Below are 21,233 nucleotides of genomic sequence, written 5' to 3'. Positions count from 1 at the left end.
CTTGGGCCCTAGGGTCCCACAGTCCACCCCTTTTGGATGTCCGTCTTGGTTGGGGCCTGCTGGGTCTAGTCCCTGCATCTATCATCGCGCTGCAAAGTATTATGCAGTGCTGCAAGTCGACCAGCTGCTGAGGTAGTGACTTTGTGTGTCAGCGTGTCTGTGATCTCTCTGTTTTTTGGGTTTTTTTTTCTCTTTCCTCAGGGGGAGGAGTTGCTGGATGTTCTATCTCCATCGTTGGGGTCCCTGCAGGTGGGCTGGGTGGTTCCTGTGTCCCCGTGCTGGGCGGTCCTGCGGTTGCCGACCTGGATGGGGCAGCCTGGGGCGGGCCCCGCCGTACTCTCCGGTTGCTGGTGGGACGGGGGCGGTCTTCCTGTCTGGATGCGGGGAGTCTCTAGGCCCCTCTGGGGGGGTCATCCCACCTTTCTGCCTTTGTGGGGTGTGATCTCTCACTGGTTTGGGGGCTAGCTTTCCCCTGCTTCTCCCATGCCTTGTTCTCTGCTGGGCGTGTCTGTCTATGGCCTGCCGCTGGCCCTGCCATAGACAACTATGTGGTTCCTGCGCTGTTTTGGGTTGGGCTCTCTGGGTGGCTGGGGCCATACTTTGGCTCCCGCACACACTGGGAGACAAACGTATTGTACATACAAATTCACATACACATTCACACAATTATACATACATATATACACACATTGGTACTGACGAAGATAGATATCTACATATATCCATATTTAAGAGTTATTTCTTTCTATACTCAGGTTTGAAATAACCAGTGTTTTCTCTTTGTGCTTTTTCTATTTTTTCTCCATCTCATGACCGAGGGTACACTGTGGATTACCTTGAGCTTGGAATGCAGGGAGTAGCAATACTCCTTTCTCTTACCTTATCCTGTCCTGTCTCTTCTCAGAGTAGAACAATTGACTTGTGTATTACTTCTGGGGGGTGGGGGCGAGGGACATATTGAAGAACACAGCACTTCCGTAAGGTTTTCAGATTAATTTAGCTGCACAATTGAATGTGTTGTCCTAGGCTGGTCTCTATCTTCAAAGCTTTGAAAATAAATTACAAAATACCTATTCTGTTCTGGTGATAATTTAAACTCAGCTTATGTGTCATAAAAAGAACTTGGGGTTGACCAGTAACTTAAATTCCCTTGGAGGAACATCTGGTCCAAACGCAACAGTACTTACCCACATACATAGGTACCTACGCTCCCACATACATACACATGCACATTCAAGTTAAAGTTAAAGTTAAAGTACCAATGATTGTCACACACACGCTAGGTGTGGCGAAAATATTCTCTCCAATAACAACAGTTTCTTGTGCGAGGTAAGCAAACATACGTCGTAAATCTCACTCTCAATCACAGTGAATTAATACACTTTGCACCTTTTCTGCATTTGTCACCAATAATCCAATCCCAACTAAACTAATAAATATTGCAGTAAAAAGCAGCATTAGTTCAGTATTCAAGTTACCATGGTGATAATAAAATCAGGAAGCCATGACTTGCCACAGCAAAACGTACAAACATTTTTCAAAAAAGCAACATTTAAAAACACAGGCATGTGGCACAACACAGGCACAATTGTTACAAACAATACATGGGAGGCAGACACCACAGTTCACAGTTCACACAAAAATCATAATTTGTCCGTAATTGTTGGCCTATAGCAGTGGTTCTTAACCTTGTTGGACGTACCCAACCCCACCAGTTTCATATGCGCATTCACCGAACCCTTCTTTAGTGAAAAATAAAATGTTGGTTTTTTTCAAATTCAAGACAAAGCTATATGTTTTTGGTAACACTTTAGTATGGGGAACATATTCTAAGTAACAAATACTTAATTTAGAGTTACTTGGACACTAGGGGAACATATTCTAAGTAATAAAAACTTAATTTAGAGTTATTTGGTTAGGGATAGGGTCAGGGTTAGAGGGTTAGGGTTATAATAAGGCCATGCCGAATAAGGCATTAATAAGTACTTAATAATGACTAGTTAAGAGCCAATATGTTACTAATTTGCATGTTAATAAGCAACTAATTAATGGTGAATATGTTCCCCATACTAAAGTGTTACCATGTTTTTTTACTGGTGCACAAAATGAACCGTGCATGAACATCACCTTGTTCAAACAACAAAACCAACACAGTGCATAAACTCACAACAAATTACACACCTGCAAACCAGTCAGCTGTTGCCGTATCCGTAATATGCCGATAGGGAGAAGTTTGTATTTACACGATGAGTTGGGTGTGTTTGGACCTCCACCGAACCCCTGAGGCCGACTCACCGAACCGCTAGGGTTCGATCGAACCCAGGTTAAGAACCACTGATCTAGAGCTAATAAGGATTTTGGCAAAATGAGGGTAATACGTTTATTTTTGGCTGTTGTCTATTTTCTGACATAAACACTGCATAAATATAGCATAAATATGGCCACAAAATTTCCCCAAAATTATTATTATTAATATATATTGTACTTTGACAAAATAAAAGCATGTTTTATTGTAAGTTTATGAGTTGGAATACATTTAGAACTATATTTAGACTTATTTTCTTGGGGGTTTTTTTGTCACGAAAACTAACGTCAGAATGACTTAATTGCATGCTTCTGGGCACAGGCGCACATATCCTAGGTAGCAAACATGGCGCCTGTTGTTTAATTGGCCATACTCTCTCTTTACACGACTCCGAGCAGACGCATGTTGCTACCGTGTCTTAACGGCAAGGAAGCCAGCGTTGGTGAGGATTTTTTTAGTCAGATGCAAGAACAACGTTTTCATGCTTTGCTAAATGAATGAATGAATGAATCAATCAATCAATCAATCAATGCATGAATGAATGAATAAATTAAGCTCCCAATGTGAAGGATTGTATATCCAAGATCAAATACTTCTCTAAACTGGACTTTCAGACAAAATGTACGTAGGTGATGATACAAAGCATGTTTTAATGGAGGATAGATTGAGCTGCTTCAAATAAAAATACCATAGAAGGTAAGAAATACCCCAAATGGGTTTTTAATTTCATCAATAAAATAAATGGGACCAAGAAATATTTAATTAAATGTTTATGAAAGTGAGTTACTCCTTTCTTTTTCTTTTTATCATTTTAAATGAGAAAACTGTATCAAAAGTAATCAGAGCATTTGAATTGCAGTTAAAACCAAAGAAAACAAACTCCAAAGGCATCAATGCCACACCTGCTGTGAATGTCATCGCACATAACTGACTTGGGAGCATGTGTGTGGTTTCGGGCAGTAGATATAGCTTGCAAGACGCCTTTCTGGGCCAGCACTCTATAGTGCTAAGTACCCACCATATGTGACCGCATTAAAGACTGAGGGGCCGGGGGACTTAGATACTGGGGAGATTTATTAGTTTAGCGGGGAAATTCCAAACCGTTTAAGAGTTACAGTAGTCCTCTGTGCACTTAGGCATTTTTGTTCCTTTCGTTTGAGGATTTTTTTTAAATGTTGTTACTTACCTGGTATGTCTTTGCAAACATGGTTGTTGCTGCTTCATCCCAGGAAGCCTTGGAGGCCTGCCCTAAAGATCAATGCTCTTGATTGCTAAAATGTATCCAGTGGTAGTGATTAGTGAAAACTGAAAAGTGACTAAAAGAACATGTTGAAGCTGCAGTACGGGCCAAATTGCTTAAAGTTGAAGTACCACGAGGTGTGGTGAAATTACCCTCTGCGTTTGACCCATCCCCTTGTTCCACCCCCTGGGAGGTGAGGCGAGCAGTGAGCTGCAGCGGGGGCCCCGCTCGGGAGTCATTTTGGTGATTTAATCCCCAATTCCAACCCTTGATGCTGAGTGCCAAGCAGGGAGGTAATGGGTCCCCTTTTTCCCCTCGGCCATCAGGCACATGAACAATAACAAGATCTGATAGCTCAGGCACAGCTCATTTTATTACCTATTCTGTGTTATGTGTTTTATGTTGCACGATTGCACCAAGAAAAATTCTTAGTTTGTGAACACGTTCTCAAACAATGGCAATAAAAACTATTCTCATTCTGATTTTATAGTCTTTGGTATGACTCGGACGGGGTTTGAACTCACGACCCACCGATCTCAGGGCGGACACTCTAACCAAAAGGCCACTGAGCAGTTAAGTTAGGTCGAGACTATTCCCCAACTATAAGTTGAGGTTGTGGCCATTGTTTAATAAGCAAGACTATGATGCATTTTTTTGTTTTGATTGAAAAGTCTTCAGCTCTGCATTAGTTTTTGATGCTTCAGTTTAGAAGAAAGCCCAAGAGGTGCACCGTATTTTTCGGAGTATAAGTCGCACCGGAGTATAAGTCGCACCGGCCAAAAATGCATAATAAAGAAGGAAAAAAACATATATAAGTCGCACTGGAGTATTAGTCGCATTTTTGGGGGAACTTTATTTGACAAAACCCAACACCAAGAATAGACATTTGAAAGACAATTTAAAATAAATAAAGAATAGTGAACAACATGCTGAATAAGTGTACGTTATATGATGCATAAATAACCAACTGAGAACGTGCCTGGTATGTTAAAGTAACATATTATGGTAAGAGTCATTCAAATAACTATAACATATAGAACATGCTATACGTTTACCAAACAATCTGTCACTCCTAATCGCTAAATCCCATGAAATCTTATACGTCTAGTCTCTTACGTGAATGAGATAAATAATATTATTTGATATTTTACGGTGATGTGTTAATAAATTCACACATAAGTCGCTCCTGAGTATAAGTCGCATCCCCGGCCAAACTATGAAAAAAACTGCGACTTATAGTCCGAAAAATACAATAATCATCTTTACCCATGGAAGATATTAGCCATGCCGAAAGCCTGTAAGCTTGTTGCAAAGGTACACCGACAGCGTGTTAGTTTCTGTGATAATATTGACGAACAAACACATGTTGTGTTTGCCAGAGGCCTAAACAGGCTGGTTGAAGTCTGCACTTTCCATTTAAACGTTTGACAGCCTTTGTGAGCTGATTGTTTTGGAGCAATTTAAAGATACGCTGCCCAATAGAATTGCAATTAATGAAAGAAATGTCCCAGCAGATGAGTTTGTGTTGCAGCACAAGGGCAAATTTGTGAAATGTTCTTTTTACGCGTGGTTGTGTGTTTCAGAGTTCTGGTACAGGTTTGCAGAATCGATGCAGTCAGTGCCAGGACACCAACCTAAAGGTGATACTAAGCCGTCCAACAGTTTTACTAAAATCCACTAAAGTTAAAGTTAAAAGTTAAAGTACCAATGATTGTCACACACACACTAGGTGTGGCGAAATTATTCTCTGCATTTGACCCATCACCCTTGATCACCCCCTGGGAGGTGAGGGGAGCAGTGGGCAGCAGCGGTGGCTGCGCCCGGGAATCATTTTGGTGATTTAACCCCCAATTCCAACCCTTGATGCTGAGTGCCAAGCAGGGAGGTAATGGGTCCCATTTTTATAGTCTTTGGTATGACTCGGCCGGGGTTTGAACTCCCAACCTACCGATCTCAGGACGGACACTCCAACCACTAGGCCACTGAGTAGACTACTGTCATCAGGCTGGTCATTGGAAGGCTGAGTGTGCAGTATCGGAATAAAAGGTGGCAGACCTCATGTTAAGCCTGTAGTTGCTGCTGTGTTGGATGGTACGATTTTTGGTGACTGTTACCCAGAGGTAGTGTTGTCCCGATAGCAATATTTTGGTACTTTTCGGTAGTTTTCGATCCTTTTCTAAATAAAGGGGACCACAAACAAATTGCATTATTGGCTTTATTTTAACTAAAAATCTTACAGTACATTAAACATATGTTTCTTACTGCAAGTTTGTCCTTAAATAAAATAGTGAACATACAAGACAACTTGTCTTTTATTAGTAAGTAAACAAAGGCTCCTAATTTAGCTGCTGACATATGCAGTAACATATTGTGTCATTTTCCATTCTATTATTTTGTCAACAATATTAAGGACAAGTGGTAGAAAATTAATTATTAATCTACTTGTTCATTTACTGCTAATATCTGCTTACTTTCTCTTTTAACATGTTCTATCTACACTTCTGTTAAAATGTAATAATCACTTATTCTTCTGTTGTTTGGATGCTTTATATTAGTTTTGGATGATACCACAAATTTGGGTATCAATCCGATACCAAGTCATTACAGGATCATACATTGGTCATATGCAAAGTCTTCATGTGTCCAGAGACATATTTCCTGAGTTTATAAACAGAATATAATTTTTTTTTAAACGAAAGAAGATGTTGTGATGCCAAAAAATATTGACGCAATCATAGTAGTATCGACCGGATACGCTCCTGTACTTGGTATCATTACAGTGGATGTCAGGTGTAGATCCACCAATGGCGTTTGTTTACATTTTGACGCCGGTGAGCTACGGTGTGTAGTGAAGCATGTTTAGCTATTCCTCGTCCTGCAGGGATGATACTTGTAAGAAACTCACTTTATTTGTCGCCATGGAGACAAGGATTAGTGATTTAGAAGTAGCTAAAACACTGCAGACTACGGCCGGACTTTAGCCGCTTGCTAGCTAGCCATGTCTTAAAGCTTTTTCAGTGTTATAACTTTACCTTTATCGTTAATTTTTAAACCAAAATGCGTCCGTTCTCCCTTTTCTGTCTACACACTGTGTCTGCTTGTAAGTACTCTGTGATTGTGCGCTGCCGAACATGCTCGTCTGCTCGTAAACCAGCAATGACACAACGGGGGGACTGAGGCTGGGGAAACGGTACATTTCAGAGGCGGTATAGTACCGAATATGATTCATTAGTATCGCAGTACTATACAAACCCCGGTATACCGTACAACCCTACCAAGAGGTCTTGAATACATGTGTTCCATTTATACGTAGTGGGTTTTTTCTTCTGGTTGATAGCAGCATAAAAGTTCTTGTTCCGTTTCTGAGGCACACTGCTGCTTACGATTCTTCTATTGTGGGTTCTCTCCTGCCAAGGGAATGGGTTTGTCTGTGTTACCTATTCCTTTACAGTTCGACAGAGTGTTATTGTGCAGTGAGCTGGTGGAGGGTGAAGTGTCTCTTGGGGTGCGTACATTATTCTTGGTGATAGCTTGGCTGATACTTCTCTCTCGTCGTCAGAAAGGCAAGATCCAACTGAAGGTATTGTAGAAGAGAGTGTGACTGTATAATCAAAACTGTTGTCACACGAGCAAGTTCAGGCCAGAGACTATGTCGGAACCACTGTGTAAAGATTTGGAAGTTCCATTTTTGTCTGGTTTTCCTTTGCTAGTGTCACTGAAGGGACTGAAAAATTAGGAGAGGAATGACACATCTCTGGCACTTTCACTGTGATGACTGTGTTGGAAACGTACATTTCTAATGATAGCCCACAACAAAAGGTAACATTTTGTTCAGAAAACGTACCACCGTATTTTGGCATGCGTGATGTTTCTGATGATGTGATGATGACACGCTTGTCATGTGTGTCAGTTGACAGGACAGCCGAATGCACTGCAAAAACTGAAATCTAAGTAAGATTAAATATCTCAAATAAGGGTGATATTTGCTTATTTACTGTTTGATAAGATAATTCATCTCACTAAGCAGGTTTAGAGTGTTTTACTTGTTTTAAGGGTTTTGGTCCTAAATGATCTCAGTAAGATATTATAGCTTGTTCCTGAGATTGTATGGTCTATATTGAGTAAAACATGCTTGAAACTAGAATAGCAACTGTTGCAAAGCTGTGTCATCAACACTCACAAGTATAAAACTACTTTTTTAAAGTAATAATTTCTTATTTCAAGCATGAAAAAAAAATCCTGACTTTGACACAATTGTGTCTCATAATTAAAACAGATGACAGCCAAATTGACTGTGCTGTTTTATTTTCAATGAAACAAGAGAAAATACGTACTCATATAGTAGTACAGTTGGCACAGTACAGTAAACTGACAGTTAATATTTAAACATTTAACATGTGACATTTTTAACAATTTTGAACAGAAATAGTTCATGCACATTCAGATAAATTCTTCAAAATTACAATTAAAAACATTTTGGCCGGGGACCGGGCTGTATATATGCGCACTCAGGCCCGGCCCTAACCGATCTGGCGCCCTAGGCAAGATTTTAGGTGGCGCCCCCCCCACATCGGCAGTGAAGTGTATATACTCACAAGAAACCGAATAGCTTTGTCTTTAACCTTTTTTTTACTTAAAGAAAGCAAATTAACAATCAGAATAGTTAACAAGATAAAAAAAAATATGAATAAATAAATTAATGCAAAAAATAAAAAATGAATATATGAAATACAATATTTTTTACATACATATTGCTTAATTAACATTAATGATGTGCACTTTAACAACTAGGCTTACAACTATACCTAATATATAAAGGGGTGGAAAAGTGACTATTACCTGCAGGGCAAACATTAGCTAACCAGAAGGCAATAACAATGTAAACAAAAAACACCTGCTTAAAAGATCTAATACAAATGTCCCTGAGGAATGTAAGGTGGGAGTACTGTAATTACCTAACATTACATTAATATTTTCCATAACAATTTAGCCCCCTCCACAATTAACCCGACGTTAAAACAGAACTAGCTATTTATTGATTAGCAATTGCCGAATCATGTAACATTAGCTTAATGCTAAAAAGCCAGGTTACTATCACATTCTGTAACAGACAAATAATTTCATGTAGGCTAACGTTACCTACCTGCTACCTCTGTCTTTTTCTCGTTTCTCCTCCTCTTCTTTTCTCTTTTTTCTTCCCTGGGCACCTGACAGTTTTGGCCGTTTTGACATCTTGTGTTGATTTTTTGATGTGGTGACGTCCAAAAAGAGTCATGATACGGGAAGGGAGGGGGTGCACCGTGGGGGGGGTAATGTTGTAACAAATAATATTTCTATTATATAGGCTTTACTTTGCATTTTAATTAACGAGGGATTATTTTTTGTATTTAGAAATAATAGTACCAACTTTTTTTTTTTCTCCAACATTTGTGGCACTGGCGTGGCGCCCCCTGATGGACGGCGCCCTTAGCATTTGCCTATACGGCCTATGCCACGGGCCGGCCCTGTGCGCACTAATTGACTGAAAGAGCACGCACTTGACGCCATGATGTCATGTTATCGATGGAAAAATCAATTTTTAGACCATATGATTTGCCTGAACGGCTAGGAAACACCGAGAGTAACAAGCAGTTGCCTTGTTGCCTTTCCTTTAAGAACAATACATTAGTTTTTAGTATAAGTTTGCTGGTTTCAGGAAATGTAATGCCGAGCGCATATTATTATGTCAAGATAATAGCACTAGCATTTACTTGATTTAAGAATATTTTTCAACATATTGAGCAAAAGGTCTCACTTTTTTTTTTCGACCAAGAAAAGTGCACTTGTTCTTAGTGAGAATATACTTATTTTAAGGTATTTTTGGGTTAATTGAAGTTAGCTAATTTTATTTGTTTTAAGAAAGTCTTGACAAGCCAAATTTTCTTGTTCTATTGGCAGATAATTTTGCTTAGTTCAAATAAAATACCCCTAATTTTTTCTTTTATTTTTTTTTCTTGTTTTTGAACACTGACTTTTTGCAGTGTGAGAAAGTGAAACCTGCTCTGTTGCAGCCTATTCCAGTTGTAAGTAGAGCTGCATCCAGAGTACCTGTATATTTATGGCGCCAGAACACTGCCAGTAAGATTTGGTATCTAAACCCCCCCCCCGACATAATAGCAACAGTTGTATTGGCACCTAAACAAGTTTCGAGAACAAATAAATACAAACATAGAAAAAATATAATATTTTTGGTGGATGATTTCGATGCCAATATTCATATTTTTGTACACTTTTTGTCAGGCTTGTCACTGACAGTTTGGTTATGTTTTAGTTTTTGCTATGTGTTTGTGTTTTATTTCCTGTCAGCGCTCTTATTTTGGTTCGGTTTCCTGCTTGTCTCCCTGAGCGCTTTTCCCCCTCACCTGCGGCTGATTGGCAGCCTGGCCACGCCTGGTGTCAATCAGCCGGCTGCTACTTTTACCTGCCTCGCCCTCCAGTCAGTGCTGACTGGAGGGCTGTTTCCTTGTTCCTGTTTGCTGTATGCTGAATGCTGTTAGCTGTTTCCAGTTTGCCTGTTTCCTGGTTCCTGATTCCTGTTTTCCTGCATTTAATTTTTGATATTAAAAGTCATTTTTTCTTGTAACAAGCCTGCCATCTCTGCATCTTAGGGTTCGTCACCAACAAATCCTGACACTTTTATTGTTTTTGTGTGTTTCCAAAGGTTTTTATGATCGCTTCTCTTTTTTACAATTTTGTTTTTATTTTTTCCGGTTTCGCTTCTTTTTTTTACACTTTCAAAATAATGGCAGTGTTTTAGCATGAGGGCGCCAGTGGGCGGGGCTTATAACAAGTTTACCCGGAAGCAGTTTCACTGGACTGGAAAAACACTGTAGAAGAAGAAAGGTTTCTCATTGTCATCCCATTGGGTTGAGTTTTTTTTTCTTGCCCTGATGTGGGATCTGAGCCGAGGATGTCGTTGTGGCTTGTGCAGCCCTTTGAGACACTCGTGATTTAGGGCTATATAAGTAAACATTGATTGATTGATTGACATTCAACTACAAAATTGCAAGAAGATCTTTACTCAGGTGCACATTCATCTACAATTATAGACGTTCATAGAGCAACACAAATGATTGGTGAACACGGTAATATAGAACTGAAAACCTTCAGCAGCATAGATCACAATAGTCCAGATTTAGATAAGGATATAAATCGGGATACCATTTTTTTCTTTCCTCCATCCATCCATTTTCTACCGCTTGTCCCTTTTGGGGTCACGGGGGGTGCTGGAGCCTATCTCAGCTGCATTCAGGCGGAAGGCGGGGTACACCCTGGACAAGTCGCCACCTCATCACAGGAGCAATAATTATCTTATTATACAGACAAGCAACATATATAACGGGAACATTAAAATCGACAACAAACTGTCGGATATTTATTCAAACAGCAGAAGTTTGTATGCAAACTAAGACAATGTGAAGCATTTTTTGGAGCAATTCAACAAACCTTTCAAAGTTATCGCTATCTCAGAAAAAGGAAGGATATGAACTAAATTTTATCAACAGGACCGACAAGAATGGAGGGGGAGTAGCTGTGTACGTGATCCATCCATCCATCCATCTTCTTCCGCTTTTCCGAGGGACAGCAGCCTAAGCAGGGAAGCCCAGACTTCCCTCTCCCCAGCCACTTCGTCCAGCTCTTCCCGGGGGATCCCGAGGCGTTCCCAGGCCAGCCGGGAGACATAGTCTTCCCAACGTGTCCTGGGTCTTCCCCGTGGCCTCCTACCGGTCAGACGTGCCCTAAACACCTCCCTAGGGAGGCGTTCGGGTGGCATCCTGACCAGATGCCCGAACCACCTCATCTGGCTCCTCTCGATGTGGAGGAGCAGCGGCTTTATTTTGAGCTCCCCCCGGATGGTAGAGCTTCTCACTCTATCTCTAAGGGAGAGCCCCGCCACCCGGCGGAGGAAACTCATTTCGGTCGCTTGTACCCGTGATCTTGTCCTTTCGGTCATAACCCAAAGCTCATGACCATAGGTGAGGATGGGAACGTAGATCGACCGGTAAATTGAGAGCTTTGCCTTCCGGCTCAGCTCCTTCTTCACCACAACGGATCGATACAGCGTCCGCATTACTGAAGACGTCGCGCCGCCTGTCCATCTCACGATCCACTCTTCCCTCACCCGTGAACAAGACTCCGAGGTACTTGAACTCCTCCACTTGGGGCAGGGTCTCCTCCGCAACCCGGAGATGGCACTCCACCCTTTTCCGGGCGAGAACCATGGACTCGGACTTGGAGGTGCTGATTCTCATCTCAGTCGCTTCACACTCAGCTGCGAACCGATCCAGTGAGAGCTGAAGATCCTGGCCAGATGAAGCCATCAGGACCACATCATCTGCAAAAAGCAGAGACCTAATCCTGCAGCCACCAAACCGGATCCCCTCAACGCCTTGACTGCGCCTCGAAATTCTGTCCATAAAAGTTATGAACAGAATCGGTGACAAAGGGCAGCCCTGGCGGAGTCCAACCCTCACTGGAAACGTGTCTGACTTACTGCCGGCAATGTGGACCAAGTTTTGACACTGATCATACAGGGAGCGGACCAGTCACAATCAGACAGTCCGATACCCCATAATCTCTGAGCACTCCCCACAGGACTTCCCGAGGGACACGGTCGAATGCCTTCTCCAAGTCCACAAAGCACATGTAGACTGGTTGGGCAAACTCCCATGCACCCTCAAGGACCCTGCCGAGAGTATAAAGCTGGTCCACAGTTCCACGACCAGGACGAAAACCACACTGTTCCTCCTGAATCCGAGGTTCGACTATCCGGCGAACTTAAACTACAAAGTGGTAAAACATATGTAATAGCTATTGATAACATCTTAGCATGTATAACCATTGAAATATGTCATGAAAAAAGCAAAAACATTCTGATCACCTAAATCAAACATTGATACGTTTAAGAACTGGATTAAGGCAACTTTTACTGAAATATGTCAAAAAATATCTTTCTTATTTGGAGACTTCAACATTGACCTCTTGAACCCTAACAAACAAAAGCCCATATATGACTTTATGGACACAATGTATAGGCTGAATTTATATCCTAAAATCACAAGGCCAAGTAGAATCTCAGGACACCATAATTATTGATAATATTTTTACTAAAGACTTGACAATAATACCACAAGTGGCCTGCTAATATCCAACATCAGTGATCATCTACCAGTTTTCATAATCTGTGACGGAAACTACAAGAAGAGGAACATTGTTGGCAAAAAGACATTTCGAAGAATATGCGCAGAACAAAGTATGACAGCTTTTAACAATGAGCTGAGAGTTCAAAGTTGGGACAATGTATACAGTCACAATTATTTTCTCAAACCAAAGATAACTGACATTGAACGGTTGTTCAGGGAAGTTTCAGGAAGTATGGGGTGGTTTCCTAAAATATGTAAAAGAGACTGATGTCAAATTTAACCCCATTTGAAAAGTAATTGAAAGGTAGATAATTGATGAGCCCTTTGACATTTTTTGTATACTGCTGCACCGCCACTTCATGTCAATATTTGCCTGTACTTATTTTCTGTCAGGTTTCTGTCAAAGTTTGTTGTTGTTTTGTTTTTTTATTTTGTGTATAATTTATGCGAGTTACTTGTTTGGGGGAGACAACAAGAACATTTGGCATTTAGATGTACTTCTGGACTGTAAATGTCAAAAATCCACTAAACAAATGTTTAAAAATAATAAAGAGTGCAATACAAATAAGGCAACAGGAGAAATACCCCACACTTCTGATTTGTAAAGTAAATCTGTACAGCAGATATGGGCATACAGATGGGCATACACATCTGTAATGCCATTTGACTGAGTGGCTGGACAGGACATATTTTAAAATAAATAATATAACAATTATAATATTCAATCAATCAATCAATGTTTATTTATATAGCCCTAAATCACAAGTGTCTCAAAGGGCTGCACAAGCCACAACGACATCCTCGGTACAAAGCCCACATAAGGGCAAGGAAAAACTCATCCCAGTGGGACGTCGATGTGAATGACTATGAGAAACCTTGGAGAGGACTGCATATGTGGGTAACCCCCCCCCCTCTAGGGGAGACCGAAAGCAATGGATGTCGAGTGGGTCTGACATAATATTGTGAGAGTCCAGTCCATAGTGGATCCACCATAATAGTAAGAGTCCAGTCCATAGTGGGGCCAGCAGGACACCATCCCGAGCGGAGACGGGTCAGCAGCGCAGAGATGTTCCCAGCCGATGCACAGGCGAGTGGTCCACCCCGGGTCCCGACTCTGGACAGCCAGCACTTCATCCATGGCCACCGGACCTGTGGCCCCCCCCCTCCACAAGGAATAGGGGAGCAGAGGAGAAAAGAAAAGAAACGGCAGATCAACTGGTCTAACAGGGGGGCTATTTAAAGGCTAGAGTATACAAATGAGTTTTAAGATGGGACTTAAATGCTTCTACTGAGGTAGCATCTCTAATTGTTACCGGGGGGGCATTCCATAGTACTGGAGCCCGAATAGAAAACGCTCTATAGCCCGCAGACTTTTTTTGGGCTCTGGGAATCACTAATAAGCCGGAGTTCTTTGAACGCAGATTTCTTGCCGGTACATATGGTACAATGCAATCGACAAGATAGGACGGAGCTAGACCGTGTAGTATTTTATACGTAAGTAGTAAAACCTTAAAGTCACATCTTAAGTGCACAGGAAGCCAGTGCAGGTGAACCAGTATAGGCGTAATATGATCAAACGTTCTTGTTCTTGTCAAAAGTCTAGCAGCCGCATTTTGTACCAATTGTAGTCTTTTAATGCTAGACATAGGGAGACCCGAAAATAATACGTTACAGTAGTCGAGACGAGACGTAACGAACGCATGAATAATGATCTCAGCGTCGCTAGTGGATAAAATAGAACGAATTTTAGCGATATTACGGAGATGAAAGAAGGCCGTTTTAGTAACACTCTTAATGTGTGACTCAAACGAGAGAGTTGGGTCGAAGATAATACCCAGATTCTTTACTGATTCGCCTTGTGTAATTGTTTGGTTGTCAAATGTTAAGGTGGTATTATCAAATAAATGTCGGTGTTTAGCAGGACCGATAATAAAAAAAAAAAATCCAAGATGGCGGCGCGCACAGACGCAGCGGCTTACGGCTCTCCATTTCAGTGCTCTTTCTTCCTTCTTTTCTTCATGTTTTTTTTCCTTTTGTGCACCACCTGTACTGCAAACACCCGGTACACCCGCCAGTCACTCTTGGATATCGGTAACTCGCACCAGATATCTGTTTCGAGCGACTTTCACCACGAGCACAACATCCCAGATGACATAGCGAGAGCACAGGGCTCTCCGTGGTTTGTTGTCGGGTCTGGGAGACGGCGCAGACGGAGGAGGGAGAGGAAGCAGAAGCGTGGCCGCAGGTCCGGCGTCTTGCTCAGGCTTAGGAAACAACCCCACAAGCCACCTCTACCGAGCCTGTTCCTCTCTAATGCCAGATCCCTTGTACAGAAGATGGACGACCTGGAGTTACAACTTGCTGGAAACCGCTATGTTCGGGACTGTTGTGCTATGATTATCACCGAAACCTGGCTTCACCCGGAAATACCCGATGCTAGCATGCAGCTAGCCGGACGCACTCTGCTCCGCCGGGACAGAACTAAGGACTCCGGTAAGAGCAGAGGAGGGGGGCTCTGTATCTACGTGCATGAGAACTGGTGCAACAACGGGACAATCACTGAACAGCACTGTTGCCCGGACGTGGAGTACATGTCTGTTAGATGTCGGCCTTTTTTTCTCCCGAGAGAGCTGTCTGTTGTTATCATCACGGCTGTGTATATTCCACCGGACGCCAAAGTAAACACAGCGCTCTCTCTTCTGCTGAACACCGTCAACGAACAGCAGCGGGCCCACCCCGACGGTGTTCATATCATAGCAGGGGATTTTAATAAGGCCAATCTGAAGACTGTACTCCCTAAGTTCTACCAGCACATGAAGTGTTCTACAAGGGGCAAGTACACCCTGGACCACGTGTATACCAACATAAAGCACGTGTACAGAGCTACACCCCTCCCCCAGCTTGGACAGTCAGACCATCTTTCCCTCCTGCTCTCTCCTACCTACACCCCCATCAGACGCCAGGCCAGGCCTATCACAAAGACTGTTATGACCTGGCCTGACGATGCACTCCCCAAACTTCAGGACTGCTTCCAACACACAGACTGGGACCTCTTCCAACAACAGGAGGTGGAGACAGCCACAGGAACGGTGCTGGACTACATAAAGTTCTGCATCGGGAATGTGACTGTGGAAAAAACCATCCGGGTTTACCCCAACAAGAAACCCTGGATGACCAGCCAGGTCCGCACACTCCTCAGGGCCCGCGACGCAGCCTTCAGGTCAGGGGACAGGGCACTGTACAGTGTTGCTAGAGCCGACCTGAAGAGAGGGATTAAAAAAGCAAAGGCGGACCACAGGAGGTGCATAGAGTCCCATCTGTCCAGCAAAAACTCACGGGAGGTGTGGCGGGGCATTCATGACATCACGAACTTCAGAGGCTGCAATATGACAACTGCGGATCAGAGTGCGACACTGGCAGAGGAGCTTAACTGTTTCTTTGCCCGTTTCGAACCCCCCCAGCGACACTCATCTGCTCCAGCCCTGCCCCCGCCCCCACCGGGCTCCGGCGCCACTCCACTCACTGTACAGGAGCACAGTGTCAGACGAGTGCTCCTGGCTGTGAACCCCAGGAAGGCTACCGGACCAGACGGAGTACCTGGAAAGGTGCTCAGGACGTGCGCCCACCAGCTCGCTCCCCCCCTAACCAGGATCTTCAACCTCTCCCTGGCTCAGGCAGTCATCCCATCCTGCCTGAAGTCATCTACAATAATCCCGGTGCCTAAGAAGTCTCCCATCACCAGCCTGAATGATTACCGACCAGTGGCCCTCACTCCGGTAATCATGAAGTGCTTCGAGCGACTTGTTCTCCAGCACATCAAGGACCATATCCCTCCAGACTTCGACCCCCACCAGTTCGCATACCGGGCGAACAGGTCCACAGAGGACGCCATCGCTGTTGCTCTCCACTCTGCTCTGAACCACCTGGAGCAGCAGCAGAGCTACGTCCGGATGCTCTCTGTGGACTATAGCTCTGCCTTCAATACAATAATCCCGGACAGACTCTGCAATAAACTGGACACTCTTGGCCTCCCCCCTCTCACAAACGCCTGGATAAGGGACTTCCTAACGGACCGACCCCAGAATGTGAGACTTGGCCCGCACCTCTCATCCTCCCGCACGCTGAGCATCGGCTCCCCACAGGGCTGTGTGCTGAGCCCCCTCCTCTACTGCCTTTACACCCATGACTGCAGTCCGGCCCACAGTGACAACCTTACCGTCAAGTTCGCCGACGATACCACAGTGGTCGGGCTCATCTCCAGGGGTGACGAGGCTGCCTACAGAGAGGAGGTCCTGAAGCTGACGGCCTGGTCTTCGGAGAACAACCTCGCTCTCAACACCAGCAAGACCAGAGAGATCATCGTCGACTTCAGGAGGAGCAGCACCGACCCTTCCCCCCTCTACATCAACGGCGAGCGTGTAGAGAGGGTCCACACCTTCAGGTACCTTGGAGTCCACATCTCTAATGACTTATCCTGGACAGTCAACACCACATCAATCATCAAGAAGGCTCAGCAGCGGCTACACTTCCTTAGAGTCCTCGGGAAGTACAACCTGAAGCCTGACCTGCTGCTGACCTTCTACCGCTCGTCCATCGAGAGCCTGCTGACCTACTGTATTACGGTATGGTACGGCAGCTGCACTGCAGCAGACAGGGAGAGGCTGCAAAGAGTCGTCAAGACGGCTCAGAAGATCATCGGCCGCCCTCTCCCCTCTCTGACGGACATCTACACCTCCCGCTGCCTCAACAGAGCCAGTGCCATCATCAAGGACAGCACCCACCCTGGCTCTGACCTGTTCCACCTGCTGCCCTCTGGGAAGCGCTACAGGTGCATTAAAACCAAAACAAACAGGCTAAAGAACAGCTTCTTCCCCAGGGCCATAACCATCCTGAACGGACTGCCCCATTGTCCCTCATAACTGCCTTCTCTTCGGTGCAATAACCCATTCCACCAACCACCCTGTTTTTTTTTTGTTTTTTTTTTCATGTATATATTCATTTCACACCATATTCATTGCACTTCTACATTTTTTATATTTTTATATATTTGCACATTGTTTTTCTAGCATGCACACATCGCACTGTATGGAATGGCCTCAATCGCGTTACCTTGCGTAATGACAATAAAGCTGATTCTGATTCTGATTCTGATTCTAATCAGCATTTCCGTTTTCTTGGCGTTGAGTTGCAAGAAGTTAGCGGACATCCATTGTTTAATTTCATTAAGACACGCCTCCAGCTGACTACAATCCGGCGTGTTGGTCAGCTTTAGGGGCATGTAGAGTTGGGTGTCATCAGCATAACAATGAAAGCTAACAACGTATTTGCGTATGATGTCGCCTAGCGGCAGCATGTAAATACTAAAGAGTGCAGGGCCAAGAACCGAACCCTGAGGAACCCCGCACGTTACCTTAACATAGTCCGAGGTCACATTATTATGGGAGGCGCATTGCATCCTGTCAGTAAGATAAGAGTTAAACCACGACAAAGCTAAGTCTGACATACCAATACGTGTTTTGATACGCTCTAATAAAATATTATGATCGACGGTATCGAAAGCAGCGCTAAGATCAAGAAGCAGCAACATAGATGACGCATCAGAATCCATCGTTAGCAGTAGATCATTAGTCATTTTTGCGAGGGCTGTCTCCGTAGAGTGATTTGCCCTGAAACCGGATTGAAAAGGTTCACAGAGATTGTTAGACACTAAGTGTTCATTTAGCTGCTGTGCGACAATTTTTTCGAGGATTTTCGAAATAAAGGGAAGGTGGGACACCGGTCGGTAGTTTACCATGAGGTCAGGATAAAGGTTAGGTCTTTTGAGCAGAGGATGAATAACCACTTTCTTGAATGCTAGGGGAACAGTGCCAGAGGAAAGTGATAAGTTTATAATATTTAGCACTGATGGACCTAATAATACAAACAGCTCCTTGATAAGTTTCCCAGGAAGTGGGTCAAGTAAACATGTTGTTTGTTTTATCCCACTTACACGCCGTAATAGTTCCTCTAATGTTATTTCATCAAAAAGAGAGAGACTATTTTGTATTGCAGTATCCGTCGTAGATACAGTTGTATCTGTGTTAATAGAACCCAGTTGTAGCTGGGATGCGTTGTCTTTAATCTCCTTTCTAATGAGTTCAATTTTCTTATTAAAGAAATTCATAAAGTCATCTGCCGAGTGGGTGGAGCTATTGGGAGGAGTCCCTTGTTGGGTTAGCGATGGTACTGTACTAAACAAAAATTTAGGGTCGTTTTTGTTGAGGCGGATGAGATTTGAGTAATATTTAGCTTTAGCTAAGGTAAGCATGCGTTTATACGATATTAAACTATCACTCCATGCTTGATGGAAAACCTCAAGCTTGGTCGCGCGCCATTTGCGTTCCAACTTTCTACATGATCATTTATGAGCTCTGGTTTCTTCTGTAAACCATGTGGTGCGCCTTTTAGGGGCCCTTTTTTGTTTTAGCGGTGCTATACTATCAATGGTTTTGCGCAGGGCATTGTCAAAGTTGTTAGTTAGGTTATCAATAGAGCCGACATAATTTGGGAATGGTGCCATTACCGAAGGCAGTAGGTCAGCAAGAGTCATCGTTGTGGCAGCATTAATGTTGCGGCTGCTATAGCAGTTATTATTTTGTTGACAATGAGTCAGAACTTCGAATTTTATAAGGTAATGATCGGACATTACTTTAGTATATGTAGGGACGGAGTGGCGCAGTGGAAGAGTGGCCGTGCGCGACCCGAGGGTCCCTGGTTCAATCCCCACCTAGTACCAACCTCGTCATGTCCGTTGTGTCCTGAGCAAGACACTTCACCCTTGCTCCTGATGGGTGCTGGTTAGCGCCTTGCATGGCAGCTCCCTCCATCAGTGTGTGAATGTGTGTGTGAATGGGTAAATGTGGAAGTAGTGTCAAAGCGCTTTGAGTACCTTGAAGGTAGAAAAGCGCTATACAAGTACAACCCATTTATCATTTATTTATCATTTATACGGGAGTACCATAACTTTGGAGGTGGTGACACCCCTGACCAGCACTAGATCTATCGTATTACCGTTGCGATGCGTAGGTTCATTTATTATTTGTGTAAGACCACAGCTATCAATTATAGTCTGGAGCGCCACGCACTGAGGGTCCCATGGGGTATTCATATGGATATTAAAGTCCCCCATTATGATTATATTGTCTGTGTGCGTCACTAGATCAGCAACGAACTCTGAGAATTCATTGATAAAGCCCGAGTAGGGCCCTGGGGGGCGGTAGATAACAGCCATATCGAGAGGCAGCGGTGCGACAGACCTCATAGTAAGTACCTCAAACAATTTATATTTATTATTTAGGTTAGGGGTAAGGTTAAAGTTTTCATTGTATATTAGTGCGACCCCCCCACCCCTTTTAAGGGGACGGGCAATATGCGCATTCGTATAGTTAGGAGGAGATGCCTCATTTAGCGCAAAAAAATCGTCTGGTTTGAGCCAGGTTTCGCTAAGACCAATGACGTTAAGATTGTTGTCTCTAATGACCTCATTAACTAATAACGTTTTGGGAGACAATGATCTTATGTTTAAAAAGCCCATATTATAAGTATTGGGCTGTTTTGACGAGTTTTTGTTTAAATTATCCGTAGTAGCAATATTAATAATGTTGCGTTTATTATACGTAGTGCACTTTAAATAGTTTCGACCATATCTAGGAATTGATACGACGGGAATTTTCAGATTGTTTGCTTGATGCTGCGATCGACTGAACGCATCATGATTTGCCACCTCAGTAGAATGCATATCTACCCCTGACACATTCACAACAGAAAACACATTATGTGAGTTGTGTGTTATTCTAAGAAAATTGCTATGCGTACAGGAATTATCCAGCCTGGCGCTGGCTAGTTCTAGCTTAACTGACTCCTCACCCGGACTAGCAGGCTCTGTAATTGCCTGTGACCGGGCTTGCTCTAGTGTAGTTAGTCAAATGTGGCTTAAACAGTAGTCTATGTTTTTAGGCAGGATGATGGCGCCTTCCTGATTAGGGTGAAGGCCGTCTCTCATCAGCAAGCCTGGTTTGCCCCAGAAAGAGGGCCAATTATCAATAAACGTTAGTCCCTGTTGTCTACAGAAGCTAGCCAGCCACTTGTTAAGCGAGACTAATCTGCTATATCTCTCATCATTGCCTCTCGCAGGCAGGGGGCCAGAGACAATTACTCGATGCCTGGACATCTTTCTAGCGAGATCACAAGTCCTGGCTATGTTTCTCTTTGTAATCTCTGACTGTGTCATTCTAGTGTCATTGGAGCCAACGTGTGCAACTATATTCGCATAACTAGTGGTGCGATTAGCCTGTCGTACGTGTTTACTAGGCCTGTTGCGAGTTAGCTCCCTAAGATTAGCCTCAATGTCAGGTGCTCTGGCCCCAGGGATGCACTTAATTGTGGCTGGTTTGCTAAGCTTTATGTTTCGGGTGATGGAGTCCCCTATGACTAAGGTGTGGTGCCCGGTAGACTGGGGTGTAGGACT

The 21,233-nt window shown here is 43.5% G+C and overlaps 1 protein-coding gene across 1 annotated transcript; it reads right to left on the bottom strand.

Moving 5' to 3' along the window:
- Positions 1-19,706: 19,706 nt before the first annotated feature.
- LOC140677484 (uncharacterized) lies at positions 19,707-20,669 on the bottom strand. The gene has a single exon (XM_072912122.1). The coding sequence runs from the start codon at positions 20,502-20,504 to the stop codon at positions 19,707-19,709; it is 798 nt and encodes a 265-aa protein (XP_072768223.1). The 5' UTR covers positions 20,505-20,669.
- Positions 20,670-21,233: the final 564 nt, after the last annotated feature.

This window comes from Nerophis lumbriciformis, linkage group LG33, assembly GCF_033978685.3.
Source record: "Nerophis lumbriciformis linkage group LG33, RoL_Nlum_v2.1, whole genome shotgun sequence".
NCBI classification, from domain to species: Eukaryota; Metazoa; Chordata; class Actinopteri; order Syngnathiformes; family Syngnathidae; genus Nerophis; species Nerophis lumbriciformis.
The sequence above is the reverse complement of the archived record's forward strand: the minus strand, read 5'-3'. Positions and strand labels throughout refer to the sequence as shown.